This window comes from Carcharhinus amblyrhynchos, chromosome 7 (genome assembly GCF_965287045.1).
Source record: "Carcharhinus amblyrhynchos chromosome 7, sCarAmb.v2.hapA, whole genome shotgun sequence".
Taxonomy (NCBI): domain Eukaryota; kingdom Metazoa; phylum Chordata; class Chondrichthyes; order Carcharhiniformes; family Carcharhinidae; genus Carcharhinus; species Carcharhinus amblyrhynchos.
The window spans coordinates 106698909-106714536 of record NC_137330.1 but is presented as its reverse complement, the minus strand read 5'-3'; the positions used below and the strand labels follow the sequence as shown (position 1 = coordinate 106714536).

Here is a 15628-nt window from a genome sequence, read left to right as displayed (position 1 = left end):
ACAGAATGAGAAGTTATCTATATATTAGTAACAATAAGGTGCACAATTGTGTGAGTGGGTTGATACAATAGGCTCCAAAAGAACAAAGATTAATTGTCACTATTAATGTGTAATATTTTTAAAGAAACCTCAATTCGTTACAGAGCTTCCAGTTTTTCATGTTCTCAAGAAATCCATGTTCTATTGATGCACCCCACACACAAGTTTCAATCAGCCTCTTTATAAACTATAACCAATTAGAGGCACATAATTTCAAAAGGCTACATTAACACTGCACTATCCTTTTCGGTATTTTTAATTGATAATATTATTACTGAATAGTCCCAACTCAACAAATTTGTCATTCCCATTCACTGTCTCCAGTTCACTCTGTATGTTCATTTCCTGGACAACAGATCCCATTGAGTTCAAATAAGAATCATTAAACTCATTTGATTCAGTATCACCTCCAAATTTATTTGCACTTATTCACTCAACATATCTCTGCCCAATTGAAATAGCCTTCAATTCTAGCCCACATGGATAAATGAGTAGTTGCTTTTGCCACTTTATGCTGTTTCCTATTGCTATTAGTCACATGTAAGGTTTACAAGACAATGAAGGGAATTGTCAGACATGATTAGAGTAGCAGAAGTACTGAAGGTTAGATTGCAATTAACATTGTGCAGAGGATTTGCACTTCAGGTAAAGAATATTATGACCAATTAATATAATTAATTATATTGTAAGTGGGTGATGTATACCATCCATCGATTGCCCTTATTTTAGGAGATTGAAAAATCAGTGAAATTGTTTATTTCTGAGAGTAGAACTAAACCAGGAAGAGAAGAGTAGAAAAATGCAGAGGTCTGGGTCCAGTAATAAAAGTACCACAAGAATGGATTTTGTTGCCTGTTTAAAGACCGGTCTTGTCTTCTGATTGGAAAATATGTTTTCACCAAGCTACAAAAAGAAACAAAATGGAAATCTTGAAAATTGCTGTCAAAAGTTTCTATTGGTATTTTTCTGTGGGGGGTTTTTAGAGTATGACTGAGTACTCAGAGCTACTCCATGCAGTCTGGGTAATTTTGTTTGGGTTACTCCCTAAGGGTATTTTTGAAACAAGCCCTGGATTAAGTGAATACAGTTCAAGAAGTGAACTGCGTCCTGTAATAAGACTTAATGCAATTGATCCTATACTATCTGGTATTAATAAACCTCTGAGTATCTATAGTGTTAGCAGTTTCATATAAGCCAGAGTTTGAGGATGAATATACATAAAAATACATTATTTTAGAGTTGTTGGTAGGATTTTCTATCCCCAAAATTGGAAAATCCTGCCCATGGCCAGCGGACCTTTCCATAGACTACCCTTTGCCCATTCCGATTCCCGTGGTGGGCAGGATGGAAAAATTTGTTTCAGAATTCATTATTGTTACTAGAGAGGCAGTGCTAGACAGACTGGAGGGACTGATTGTGGACAAGTCCCCAGGACCAGATGGAATGCGTCCAAGGGTTCTGAAAGAAATGGCGGAGGTGATAGTGGATGCCTTGATGATTATTTTCCAAACCTCACTGGATTCCGGGGAAGTGCTAGAAGATTGGAAAACGGCTAATGTTACGCCGTTGTTTAAGAAGGGTGGCAGGCAAAAGGCAGGGAATTATAGGCCGGTTAGTTTAACGTCTGTTGTAGGTAAAATGTTAGAATCCGTCATCAAGGAGGAAATAGTGAGGCATCTTGAGGGGAATTGCTTGATAGAGCAGACGCAGCACGGTTTCGTTAAGGGGAAGTCGTGTCTGACGAATTTATTGGAGTTCTATGAGGATGTGTCGAGGGCGGTGGATAGAGGAGAGCCGGTGGATGTGGTGTTTCTTGATTTTCAGAAGGTGTTTGATAAGGTGCCGCACAAGAGGTTATTACAGAAGGTTAGGGGGCATGGAGTTGGGGGTAGGGTGTTAGCGTGGATAGGGGATTGGCTGTCAAGTAGGAGGCAGAGAGTGGCGGTCAATGGGTGCTGTTCAGATTGGCAGTTGGTGACTAGTGGGGTGCCCCAGGGGTCGGTGCTGGGGCCTCAGCTATTTACCATTTATATAGATGATCTGGAGGAGGGAACCGAGTGTATGGTGTCGAAATTTGCTGATGACACCAAGATTGGTGGAACGGCAAATTGTGCGGAGGGTGTGGAAAGTCTGCAGAAGGATCTAGATAGGCTGGGCGAATGGGCCAGGAAATGGCAAATGGAATTTAATGTTAGCAAGTGTGAAGTTGTCCACTTTGGTAGGAATAATGGTAGGAAGGACTATTACTTACATGGCGAAAAACTGCAGCAGGCGACAGTGCAGAGGGACCTTGGGGTCCTTGTGCATGAGTCGCAAAAACCCAGCCTGCAGGTGCAGCAGGTGGTCAGGAAGGCAAATGGGATGCTGGCCTTTATAGCGAGGGGGATTGAATATAAAAGTAGGGAGGTCTTGCTGCAACTGTACAGGGCACTGGTGAGGCCGCAGTTGGAGTACTGTGTGCAGTTTTGGTCGCCGCACTTACGCAAGGATATTTTGGCCTTGGAGGGAGTGCAGAGGAGGTTTACTAGGCTGATTCCGGAGTTGAGGGGGTTGAACTATGAGGATAGGCTGAATAAACGAGGCTTGTACTGGTTAGAGTTTAGAAGAATGAGGGGAGATCTCATTGAGACATATAAGATGATGAATGGGATGGATAGGATAGAGGTGGAGAGGCTCTTCCCACTCAGAAAGGACAGTAGGACTAGAGGGCACAGCCTCAAGATAAAGGGGGGGTGGTTTAGAATGGAGTTGAGGAGGAACTTCTTCACTCAAAGGGTGGTGAATCTCTGGAATTCTCTGCCCGTTGAAGTGGTGGAGGCTGCCTCGCTAAATATATTTAAGACGCGGGTTGATAGGTTTTTGATAGGAGAGGGGATTAAGGGTTATGGGGAGAGGGCGGGAATGTGGAACTGAGCCACGACAGATCAGCCATGATCTTATTGAATGGCGGGGCAGGCTCGAAGGGCTAGATGGCCTACTCCTGCTCCTATTTCTTATGTTCTTATTAACATTGCAATGAAGTTATTGTGAATTCCCCTAGTCACCACACTCCGGCGCCTGTTCGGGTCAATCCACCTAACCAGCACGTCTTTCAGACTGTGGGAGGAAACCCACGCAGACACAGGGAGAGCATGCAAACTCTCCCCAGACAGTGACCCAAGCCGAGAATCGAACCCGGGTCCCTGGTGCTGTGAGCAGCAGTGCTAGCCATTAAAGCCTTTCTCAGGTAAAGAGACCAAAACTGTACACAGTACTCCAGGTGTGGCCTCACCAGCTGCAACATAACCTTCCTGTTTTTAAATTCCGTCCCACAGGGATTGTCAGTGTGGTTCTGTAGCCACTGCCCTTTTTGCAGTTTTGATGCATGAACCTACTCAGGAAATGTCATTGGGAAATTGAACAGCCATCTCTGACTGTACCTCGTTCCCACATGTGTGCACGTGCTGACAGGGAACGCTGGGCACCTTTCTGGAGCCGGAGTCCTGGCTAATTTACTTTACCCTTCTCTGCCTGCAGTCAGAAGTCACTTCTACTCCATGTAACGGCATCAGCTAATCCAGAACGGAACAGGACTTGAACTGGCAGCCTTGCCAAAACCTGTGGGAATTGACATTCAATTACAGTTTACCACTGAGGGAAGAGAGGAGAGATTAGTTCATTAGCCTCTCCATTGCTTCATCTTGTGTTTAATTACCTGCCTACAGGCCTCATTAGACACAGGGCTGTGAACAAATAGTAAAACAGGAACTTTCTTTGTTTCAAGCTTCAAATAGGTTTGCCTTTTCGGGATATTTCTTTGTTCTTACTTGCACATTTCCTCTGTGTCACTTGTTCCTGCACAGCTGGACCTCCACTGAGCCCATAGCATAAACTGATCTCCTGAACAAGGGTGTGGCAGGATAAATGTTTCACCCGACACATTGGTGGTGAAGACATTGAGTAGAAAGGGCAACTTTGCTTCCCTCATTTTAGAGGGAACTCGTTTTATGCTGATTTTGAAACTGGAATATGCATTCTGGATAATATCCAACATTTAGAATTAAGTACTCCAGTAGCTTTCAGCAGCTCCATGTGGATTGTATGAGACACTAAACAGATTATGGAAGTAAATTGTACAGAACGTTTACTGTGAGCTTTCTGATGCTTGGATTAAGAACAAAAAAAACAAAGAAAATTATTGCACAGCCAAGCCTGCACCGACCATGCTGCCCGACTGAACTAAAACCCCCTACCATTCCAGTGACCATATCCCTCTATTCCCATCCTATTTGTGTATTTGTCCAGATGCCCTTTAAAAATCAGTATCGTATCTGCTTCCTCTACCACCTTCTGCAGCGAGTTCCAGGCACCCACCACCCTCTGTGTTAAAAAAAACTTGCCTCGTACATCTCCTTTAAACCTTGCCCCTCGCACCTTAAACCTATGCCCCTGAGCAATTGACTCTTCCACCCTGGGAAAAAGCTTCTGACTATCCACTCTATCCATGCCTCTCATAATCTTGTAGACTTCAATCAGATAACCCTTCAACCTCCATTGCTCCAGTGAGAACAAACCAAGTTTCTTCAACCTCTCCCCATAGCTAATGCCCTCCATACCAGGCAACATCCTGGTAAATCTTTTCTGTACCCTCTCCAAAGCCTCCACATCCTTCTGGTAGTGTGGCGACCAGAATTGAACACTATATTCCAAGTGCGGCCTAACTAAGGTTCTATAAAGCTGCAACATAACTTGCCAATTTTTAAACTCAGTGCCCTGGCTGATGAAGGTAAGCATGCCGTATGCCTTCTCAACTGCCTTCTCCACCTGTGTTGCCACTTTCATTGACCTGTGTACCTGTATACCCAAATCCCTCTGCCTATCAATACGGTTAAGGGTTCCGCCATTTACTATATATTTCCCATCTGTGTCAGAAATTCCAAAATGCATTACCTCACATTTGTCCGGATTAAACTCCGTCTGCCATCTCTCCACCTAAGTCTCCAACTGAGCTGTATCCTCTGATGGTCCTAATTGCTATCCGCAAATCCACCAACCATCGTTTTTTTGATTATTCTGAGCTCTCCAGAACATTTAAGAAAAACGCTCCAAACGGTGTGAAAAACTACGATGAACTACTGATACCCGTGAGATTCCTTTCGCATCTTTTAAATTCATTAAAATCTTCCTGCTTGTGGCTGGAAAACTAGGCTCTGGATCAACAATATTGTTATCGCAAATTGTATCCTGTTGATCAGCCTCACAGCGCAATCCCAGATGCTTCAGGGTGGCACAACGGTTAGCACTGCTGCCTCACAGTGTCAGGGAGCTGGGTTTGATTGGGTCACTGTCTGTGCGGAGTCTGCATGTTCTACTCATGTCTGCGTGGGTTTCCTCCGGGTGCTCCGGTTTCCTCCCACAGTCTGAAAGACATGCTGGTTGGGTGCAATGACCCGAACAGGTGCCAGAGTGTGGTGACTAGGGGAATTTCACAGGAACTTCATTGCAGTATTGATGTAAGACTACTTGTGATTAATAAGTAATAAATAAATTTTAAAAGTGATCCTGACAGCATGCTCCAAGATCACTGTAGTCCCCCAACTTGCTCACTCAGAGGCTTCATATGAGTGCCTCCCTGTCCATTAATAGGCAACACAACATCAGTTGTCTTGCACCCACCAAACTGCTCACGGTGCAGCAGGCTTCATTCATTCTTTTACAACCTAACTCCTTGCTCTAGCTTGTTGGGTTATAGAATCCATACAGTGCAGAAGGAGCCCATTCAGCCCATCATGTCCGCACTGACCACAATCTCATCTAGCTCCTAACCCCGTAACCCCACGTATTTACCCTGCCAGTCCCCCTCGCACTAAGTGACAATTTAGCATGGCCAATCAACCTAACCCTCTTTGGGCTGTGGGAGGAAACCAGAGCACCCAGAAGAAACGCACACAGTCAGTAGGAGAACTCCACACAGGCAGTGACCCAAGCTGGGAATCGAACCCAGATCCTGGCACTGCGAGACAGCAGTGCTCGGCGCTGTGAGACAGCTGTGCTAACCACTGTGCCATCGTGCTGTCGCACCTTGGGTTAGACACCAAATCAGTACAGAATTTTCTCCAAACCCTCATGTGTTTCATTCTCAACTTGCAACTCAGTTTAAACAGTGGAAGAGCAATTGAAACGTATTTTGGTATTGTAGATGAATGTAAGCTAATGTGCCCACTTCATCTCCTGAATATTCTCTTGATCTCATAATGCTCTACATCGTAACAACTGTACAGCAGGTGTGCAGTAAGTGGCACTTTGAAGGCCCTCTGCATTTGCTGCTTCCCTTTGCAATGAGCTTATCAGGATGCTATTTATTTGACGAAGAATCTAGCTTTAGTTATGTTTATGACATAATTTCCCTGGAGTGTAGAAGAATGAGGGAGATTTGATAGAGGTGTATAAGATTTTGATGGGTATAGATAGAGTGAATGCAAACAGGCTTTTTCCACTGAGGCTAGAGGAGAAAAAAACCAGAGGGCATGGGTTAAGGGTGAAAAGAGAAAAGTTTAAAGGGAATATTGGGGGGGGAGCTTCTTCACGCAGAGAGTGGTGGGAGTGTGGAATGAGCTGCTGGATAAAGTGGTAAATGCGGGGTCACTTTTAACATTTAAGAAAAACTTGGACGGGTTCATGGATGAGAGGGGTGTGGAGGGATATGGTCCAAGTGCAGGTCAGTGGGACTAGGCAAAAAATGGTTCAGCACAGACAAGAAGGGCCAAAAGGCCTGTTTCTGAGCTGTAAATTTCTATGGTTCTATGGTATGACTTCAATTGTGAAACAGTTACTCAGTCTTTTGGCTGAGATCAAGCGTCAGATCAAGCCCAAGATTGAGTGCAATGCCTCATCTTGCCAGCCTGGATCCTGTTTGTGTCTCTTGTGGGCATCATGGATTGGATCATTGATTTTGAATTTGGTTTTTGGGGCGAGTAAGGAATGGGCTTGGGTCTGCCCGCTCCACTCTGAGCATTGGCTTTGTAACTTTAAGGGTAAGTAAACTTTTATTTTTAAAATGCTGTCAGCTGCAAAGCAAAGATGCCATTGATTCAGACCCATCAGCAGTCATACCATCAACTACAAGTTCTCCTTCAAGTCACATCCAATCCTGGCTTGGAGGTATATCACAGTGGGCCAAAGGGCCTCTCTTTTTGTGCTGTAAAACTCTATGGGTACAGTCTCTGTGATGCAAGTACACCCACTGTGCTGTTCGGGAGGGAGTTTCAGGATTTTTACCCAGCGACAGTGAAGGAACAGTGATATATTTCCAAGTCAGGATGGTGAGAGACTTGGAGAAGGGCCTCCAAGTGGTGGTGTTCCCAAACATTTGCTGCTCTTATCCTTCTAAGTGGTAGCAGTCATGGGTTTGGAAGGTGCTGCCTAATAAACCTTGGTGAGTTACTGCAGTGAACTGTGTAGATGGTGCACACCGCTGCCACTGTTAGTTGGTGGTAGAGAGAGTGGACGTGGTGCCAATCAAGCGGGCTGCTTATATTTAAATGGCTGCCTTAAAATTTATTTATCAGTCACAAATAAGGCTGACATTAACACTGCAATGAAGTTACTGTGAAAAAAGTCTCCGCATTCCGGTGCCTGTTTGGGTACACTGAGGGAGAATTTAACACGGCCAATGCACATAACCAGCACATTTTTTGGACTGTGGGAAGAAACAGGAACAGCCGGAGTAAACCCATCCAGACATAGGGAGAACATGCAGACTCCACACCTACTGTGGCCCAAGCCAAGAATTGAAACCCTGGCACTGTGAGGCAGCAGTGCTAACCACTGTGCCAGGCCGCTCATTTTAACTGAAATGCTGTGGAATATGTTGGCTGAACATCAGATGCGTGTTTTTACAATTACTAAGTTGATTGCTGTAACTTGGAAAAAACTTTCTTCAATATGGTTAATATTTGATAACAAATGTTAATGAGAATATTGGTGCTGGAATTAGTGCTGTCCTATTGTCGACAGTGAAATGTGTACTCCGTTTCGCCTTTCTCAGCAAGCTAGCCTAAAAGACAGCTTGTCCTTAAAATGTTGGTAGTTTTGAATGGAGTCGAGGTTATTGAGTGTTGTTGGAGCCACACTGCGGTTGTAGGTAGGGTCATGGGTTTAGAAGGATGTGGGGGGATCTTATTGAAATTTACAGGACGCTGCGAGGTGTGGATAGAGTGGACATGGAGAGGATCTTTCCACTAGTAGGAAAAACTAGAAGCAGAGGGCACAACCTCAGGCTAAAGGGACAATCCTGTAAAACAGAGATGAGGAGGAATTTCTTCAGCCAAAGGGTGGTGAATCTGTGGAACTCTTTTCCACAGAAGGCTGTGGAGACCAGGTCATTGAGTGTCTTTAAGACAGAGATAGATAGGTTGTTGATTAGTAAGGGGATCAGGGGTTATGGGAAAAAGGCAGGAGAATGGGGATGAGAAAAATATCAGCCATGATTGAATGATGGAGCAGACTTGCTGGGCTGAGTGGCCTAATTCTTCTCCTATGTTTTATGGTTTGGAAGTATACACCATGGTACACACCATGCTATTGGTGCAGAGAACACATATGTGGCCATTTATGGGCAAGTTCTAACTGCTTGCTCTTTGAGCAATTCCACCATTTGCAGAATGACAGTGGGGGGATTGTGGAAAGTGAAGGATTGCTCCATGTAAAGAATAATATAAACACAGCTAGCTTGAGTATCCATTGACAATTTGCTCTATGAGCTAAGTGGCAGCCGACCATTTCTCCATTGTAAATAAGAATGACATTTGTAGTAACGGCTATTGATGGCAGTGCCATTGTTGGAGTCAGACTGTAAACCAGCTCAAAGAATATGCCATAACCCAGTGACAGCGTCCTTTGCAAAGCAAGCTCTCCACAGTCATTGCTTCTCAATCAGATCCAGTTAGAAGCATGGTGCTGTTGCCAGATTTCCTGCCTTTCGTGTCCTGGTCCTTTGCCATCTGGAAGAAGCTCTGTGTCTTAATGTTGATTGAGGATAATATCAAAACCTGCTGTACTCGCTGAAATACTTGCTGGGTTTGTTTGGGAGCAGGAAGGTTGACATTTTTTTTTTCTTCTTTCAGATGCAAATTGAGTTTATACAACAAGCAAGCATGAACTTTCGGTTTATACCTGTACTTTTCGCAAATGCTACAAAGGCAAGTAAAGTCAGTTTTTTCTACAAGTTGTTGCTCATGGGGATAGTTGCCTGTGAATTCCAGTGCTCAGGTTTAGATACACGTCCAAGGGAATCTATCTTGGGGTGACACTGTGAAACGGAACGGAATAAAAGGGGAAGTTGCAACAAGGACACAAAGTTAGCAAAGTGACAGGAATCAGAGAGTAGTGGTGAGCAGTTCTGCCTCAGAGACACTGTGGGATTCCCTGGGACTAGAGGCTAGGGCCACTGTTTTTCTTGGGATGTATTAATGAGCTAGACTTGGGTGTGTAGGGAGCGGTTTCAAGGTTTGCAGATGTCATAAAATGCGGAACTACAATCAGTGACCTGTGGGGGAACTCATTAAACAGCTAGTGTCTGCTGATTTGGTTTGATTTATTAGCGTCACATAGAATCCCTACAGTGCAGAAAGAGGCTATTCGGCCCATCAAGTCTGCACCGACCACAATCCCACCCAGGCCCGATGCCTATAACCCTATAACCCTACCACTCCCCCTGATACTAAGTGGCAATTTAGCATGGCCAGTCCACCTAACCCACACATCTTTGGAGTGTGGGAGGAAACTGGAGCACCCGGAGGAAACCCACGCGGACATGGGAAGAATGTGCAAACTCCACACGGACCGTGACCCAAGCCGGGAATCAAACACGGGTCCCTGGCGCTGTGAGGCAGCAGTGCGAACCACCATGCCGCTCACATGTATTGGGATGCAGTGAAAAGTTTTGTTTCTTGTGCTGTACAGAGAAAACATGCTATTCATAGAGTACATAGGGGAGAAGGAAAGGAGAGAGTGCAGAATGTAGTGTTGCAGTCCTAGCTAGGGTGTAGAGAAAGATCAACTTAATATATGGTAGGTCCAGTCAAAAGTCTGACGGCAGCAGAAAAGAAGCTGTTCTTGAGTCGGTTGACACGTGATGTTGGATTTTTGTATCTTTTTCCCGATGGAAGAGAGAATGTCCAGGGTTGCGTGTATGGATCAGATTGATACAAAGAGCATGGGGAGCAATCCCTGTTCCAGCTGAGGTGAACTTGGGACCTGCTTCCATGCCTTATCCATAATAAAAGAAATCACCAAACTTCATAGAAACCCTGCAGTGCAAAAGGAGGCCATTCGGCCCATCGAGCCTGCACTGACAACAACCCCACCTAGGCCCCATCCCCTCAATCCCACATATTTACCTCATTAATCCCTCTCACCTATGCATCCCAAGAAACTAAGGGGCAATTTAGCATGGTCAGTGCACCTAACCTGCACTTCTGGAACTCTAACAATATCAAATTGCCGCAAATCGATTGGCATAAAATTCCATCCAGGACACTAATGTCCTTTAGGGAAGGAAACTTGCCGTCTTTACCTGGTCTGGCCTATCTGTGATTCCAGATCCACAGCGATGTGGTTGACTCTGGGGTGACACAGTGGGATGCAGTTGGGAGAGAGTTGCCCTGGGAGTCCTCAACATGGACTCTGGACCCTATGAAGTCAAATGTAGGCAACTGTGTACCGTCTCTCCACAGCTGATGAATCAGTACGCCTCCATGTTACACACCACTTAGAGGAAGCGTTGAAGGTGGCAAGAGTGTAGAACGTACTCTGGGTGGGAGATTTCAATGTCAGCATTTGACAGTATGGCATGTGTAGGAGCCCTAGCAAAACTGGAGTCAATGGGAATCAGGGGAAATTTCTCTCCTGGTTGGAGTCAGACCTGGCAAAAAAGAAGATGGTTGTGGTGGTTCGAGATGCATCATCTCAGACCCAACTCATCAAATGAAGGAGATGGTCATCAACTTCAGGAAGCTTAGTCGAGAACATGCCCCTTTCTACATCAATAGGGGCAAAGTGGAAATGGTCGAGAACTTCAAGCTTCTCGGTTATCCAGATCACCAACAACCTGTCTTAGCCCACCAAACGCGCCTACTGTCTCAGGAGGCTAAGGAAATTTGGCATGTTCACTACGATTCTCACCAACTTTTACAGATGCACCATAGAAAGCATTCTTTCTGGTTGTATCACAGTTTGGTGTGGCTTCTACTCTGCCCAAGACCGCAAGAAACTATAAAGGGTCATGAATGTAGCTCAATCCATCACATAAACCAGCCTCCTGACCATTGACTCTGTCTACACTTCCAGCTGCCTTGGAAAAGCAGCCAGCATAATCAAGGACCCCACGCACCCTGGACGTTCTCTCTTCCACCCTCTTCCATCAGGAAAAAGATACAAAAGTCTGAGGTCATGTGCCAACTGACTTAAAAACAGCCTCTTCCCTCCCACACCTGTCCAAGCCTGTCCACCATCTACAAGGCACAAGTCAGGAGTGTAAGGGAATATTCTCCACTTGCTTCGATGGGTGTAGCTCCAACTCAAAAAGTTTGACGCCATCCAGGACAAAGCAGTCAGCTCAGTTGCTAACCCTTCCACAGACATTCAATCCTTTGCCACAAATGAACAGTGGCAGCAGTGTGTACCATCTACAAGATGCATTGTAGCAACTCATAGGGTTCCTTAATATGGAGTTGCCAGTGTTGGACTGGGGTGGGCACAGTAATAGCCTCACAACACCAGATTAAAATTGAACAGGCTTATTTGATAGCATGAGCTTCTGGAGCGTTGCCCCTTCATCAGGTAAGCTAGGCTCACCTGATGAAGGAGCAGTGCTCCGAAAGCTCATGCCACCAAATAAACCTGTTGGACTTTAACCTGGTACTGTGAAACTACTTAAGGTTCCTTAGGCAGCATCTTCCAAAGCCATGACCACCAGTACATAGAAGGGCAAGAGCAACAGTAAATGCTGACCTCGCCAGCGACACCCACACTCCATTAAATGACTGATTTAAGGTGTTTACAAAAGAACTAATGTTGATATGAGGTAAACCCTTTTGGGGTAGTGAGTGGTTACCAGCTGGAATGGAGTGCCTGACAGGATAGTGGAGGCAGATTCAATCATGGTTCTCAATGTAGAACTGGATCAACACCAGGAGGAAAAGAATTGCAGAGCTACATGGCGGGGGAGTGCAACTTGTCGTTTGCTGTTTCAGAGAGTAAGCACGGGCTCGAAGTGCCAAATAGTTTCTTTCTGCGCTGCACCCATTCCCTGATTTTACTCTTAATTTTCTTTTGTGGTTTGCATTTTAAGATTGTGACTCAAGATATAAATGTTGTCTTCATTTGACCTGAACCTTCCAGAATGCCTTTCCTGAAAAGCACGTCACTGTTTCGTATTGAATGAGCTGAACTATTCACATTGCGGGAGGGATGTGATAGCACCGGAAGGGGCGCGGAGGAGATTTATCAGGATGCTGCCTGGGCTGGAGAGTTTTAGTTATGAAGAGAGATTGGTTAGACTGGAGTTGTTTTCCTTAGAGCAGAGGAAGCTAAAGGGGGACATGATTGAGATGTATAAAATTATGGGACATAGTCAGAAAGAAAGTTTCCTCTTTGGTGGAGGAATAAATATCCAGGGGGCATAGATTTAAGGAAAAGGGCAGGATATGAAGAAAATTACTTTCACCCAAAGGGTGTTGGGAGTCTGGAACTCCGTGGGGACAGATAGGTCCTTGGTTTAACAACCCATCTGAGAGATGGTGCCTCTAACAAAGCAACACTTCCTCAGTACTACACTGGATTGTTGCACTGAAGTCCTGACCTAAAACCCACAACCTTCTGACTCGGAGGTGAGGGGGCAATCAACAGGACGCAAGCTAATGACCGCCATTTTGATGCTGTTCCCACATACAAACATTAATCAGAAGTAAGAAGCCCAGACACAACATCAGCGTTGTAATGCTAAGTTGACGTCAGTTTGGAGCTGTCGATTGTTCAGTTGGCGCAATCTCTTAACTTTGCACAGCAGAAGCAGCAGGAAATATTTAAGTGGATGAATTATTTACAGGGTATATTGCTGATTGGCTCCAGTTGCTTATTTGTTATGGGATGTGAGCATCGCTGGCTAGGTCTGCATTTATTGCCCATCCACATTGGTGATCCAGATGGATTTTTACAACAATCGTTTTGTGGTTATGTTTTTAAATTCCAGATTCTTATTGAATACAAGTTGGAACCCATGTCTTCCAGATTATTGCCCTGAGTCTATAGATCACGAGTCCAGTGACAATGCCACTATGCCCTGTCTCCCCATATCAGTACATTATAAAGCTCTCCTCTTGGAATATAGAACGGGTTGAAGAATGAGCAGAGCAGAACAAGCTGCTGTGGAAGGATTGGGAGGAGGGTTCTCGTGTTGAGGCTGTACCCACGCAGGCTGTCCACAAAGCAACTCTTTCCATTGTACCTCAGTGAAGCACAATGACCAGAGTCTTTTAACCCCCACCCCACCACCATGCCAGAGCGGATTGACAGCCAAGAATCCCATGTGAGCAGGTACGGTGCTTTCCCACTTCTGCTGGGTTCTAACCCACGGTGCGATGGCAGCAGGAGGGGTGTCAGACAGCCCGCTCGCCTGTGGGCCTCTGCCCACCTCCACTGGGATTTTACCTGGAGCGAGAGGCATCAATGTCATGTGGTGAAATGACCTTTCCTGCTGGCTGGGTGGGGGCTGGGATGGGGCAGGTCCTTTCCCGTTCAAGCACCTTGTAACCAAGAGAGCCCTTCCCCCCCTCCGACTCCCAAACACCAAGGTAGTGGTACAGTCCCAGCAGTGGTCAGTACTCCAGCCAATAGTGCTGGGATTAGAGGGCTGCCAGCCATTTGATTGGTCAGCAACTCTTAGGGAAGGCGTCTCCTCCCACTTATAGAGTGCAAATAAGGCCCTTTGGCCCATCGAGTATGCACCGACAATATCTAGAATCATCCAGCGCAGAAGAGGCCCTTCAGCCCATCAGCTCTGCACCGACACATTAGAAACACCTGAACTCCCACCTAATCCCATCTGTCAGCATTTGGCCCGTGACCCTGGATGATGATGTTCCAAGTGCTCATCCAGATACTTTCTAAAGGATGTGAGGCATCTTGCCTCCACACCCTCCCAGGCAGCGCATTCCAGCCCGTCACCACCTTCCGGGTAAGAAGGTTTTTCCTCCCATCTCCCCCTAAACCACCTGCCCCTCACCTTGAACCGATGTCCCCTCCTGACTGAGCCTTCAACTAAGGAGGTGTGCCATGAAATATCAAAGGCTGGGAACCACGGGTCTATATTGTGCCTTGTATGTCCTGTAAAACTTTCTCTTTCATTGCAGATTCACGTACCCAACTGGCTGCAGAACACACACATTTACACTTGGCCAAGGGATCAGAAGCGAATCCTCCTCCGATTGCTGCGGGAAGAAGAATATATTGCCCCACCAATTGGACCGTTACCTACTATTCATACAGTCCCACTTTGATCCTTTGATTATTCACTTCTCTTTTCCTTTCCAATCAATCATTCCTGCATCAATAGAAACACTTCCACACCAGTGGACTGTATAGAAGTTCTTGTAGATTATCTGAGCCTTGCCAAGCTGGCCCAGTGCTGTGGCCAGTGATTTCTCCCTTGGTGTGTGATGTTAGTTGTTAATTGACTGCTTGACCTCCCGAAAGGTTCTCCACATCAAGGTTATCAGCAGTAGCGTTACATGTGACCAATGTATTTTTTTTAAGGTGCTTCTATGTTTAACGCAGCATTATTGCCCCAACATTTTAATCACTTGAGAGTTATCCAGACACTACAACATGCGAATCCAGTTAGGATGATATAGTGGTTAGCACTGCTGTCCCACAGTGCCAGGGACCTGGGTTCGATTCTGACCTCGGCTCGCTGTCTGTGTGGAGTTTGCACATTCTCCCCATGTCTGCATGAGTTTCTTCCAGTTTCCTCCCACAGTCCAAAGATGAGCGGGTTAGGTTGATTGGCCACGCTACATTAACTCAAATGTCAGGGGATTGGCAGGGTAAATATGTGGGGTTATGGGAATAGGGCCTGAGCAGGATTGTGATCGACGCAGACTCAATGGGCTGAATGGCCTCTTCCTGCACTGTAGGGATTCTATGAAAAGAAGTTAGAATTTTTCCCAAAAGGAAATATGTGTGTTTTATGCAGTACTGTCTAATGATCCCACTTGATTAATACATGTCCCAAATGTATTCCTTGGAAACATTGACAATAATCTGGCCAATGGCCTTTATCTGATGGGTTTCCATCAGTCAGGAAGCTTCTGCCAAGCAAGTGTTCTTTTTAAATCACATTTCTCCTGGATTGTGTCTGAGGTAATGAGGAGAACTGATACCACCTGCTTTACAGCTCTTGCTGGTAGATTCACGGCAGGGTGAGGAACTCGCTCGAGGATTTGCTGCTCCCTCCGATCTGTCCCTTTTCAGATTTTCACTGCCACCGGCACAAGAGGAGGTCAAACACTCAGGAAGCTGATGACCTTCTCTGTTTATAACCACAAACAAC

General features: G+C 45.5%; 1 protein-coding gene across 2 annotated transcripts in view; it reads left to right on the top strand.

The window, feature by feature from the left end:
* traf3ip2a (TRAF3 interacting protein 2a) overlaps nt 1–15382 on the top strand; it is an 82006-nt gene extending 66624 nt beyond the window's left edge. For both annotated transcript variants that reach the window (XM_080193385.1, XM_080193384.1), the window contains exons 8-9: nt 9144–9218; nt 14430–15382. In XM_080193385.1, the coding sequence (XP_080049511.1) occupies nt 9144–9218; nt 14430–14576 (222 nt within the window). In that variant the 3' untranslated portion in view covers nt 14577–15382. The remainder of the gene's footprint in view (nt 1–9143; nt 9219–14429) is intronic.
* Nucleotides 15383–15628: the final 246 nt, after the last annotated feature.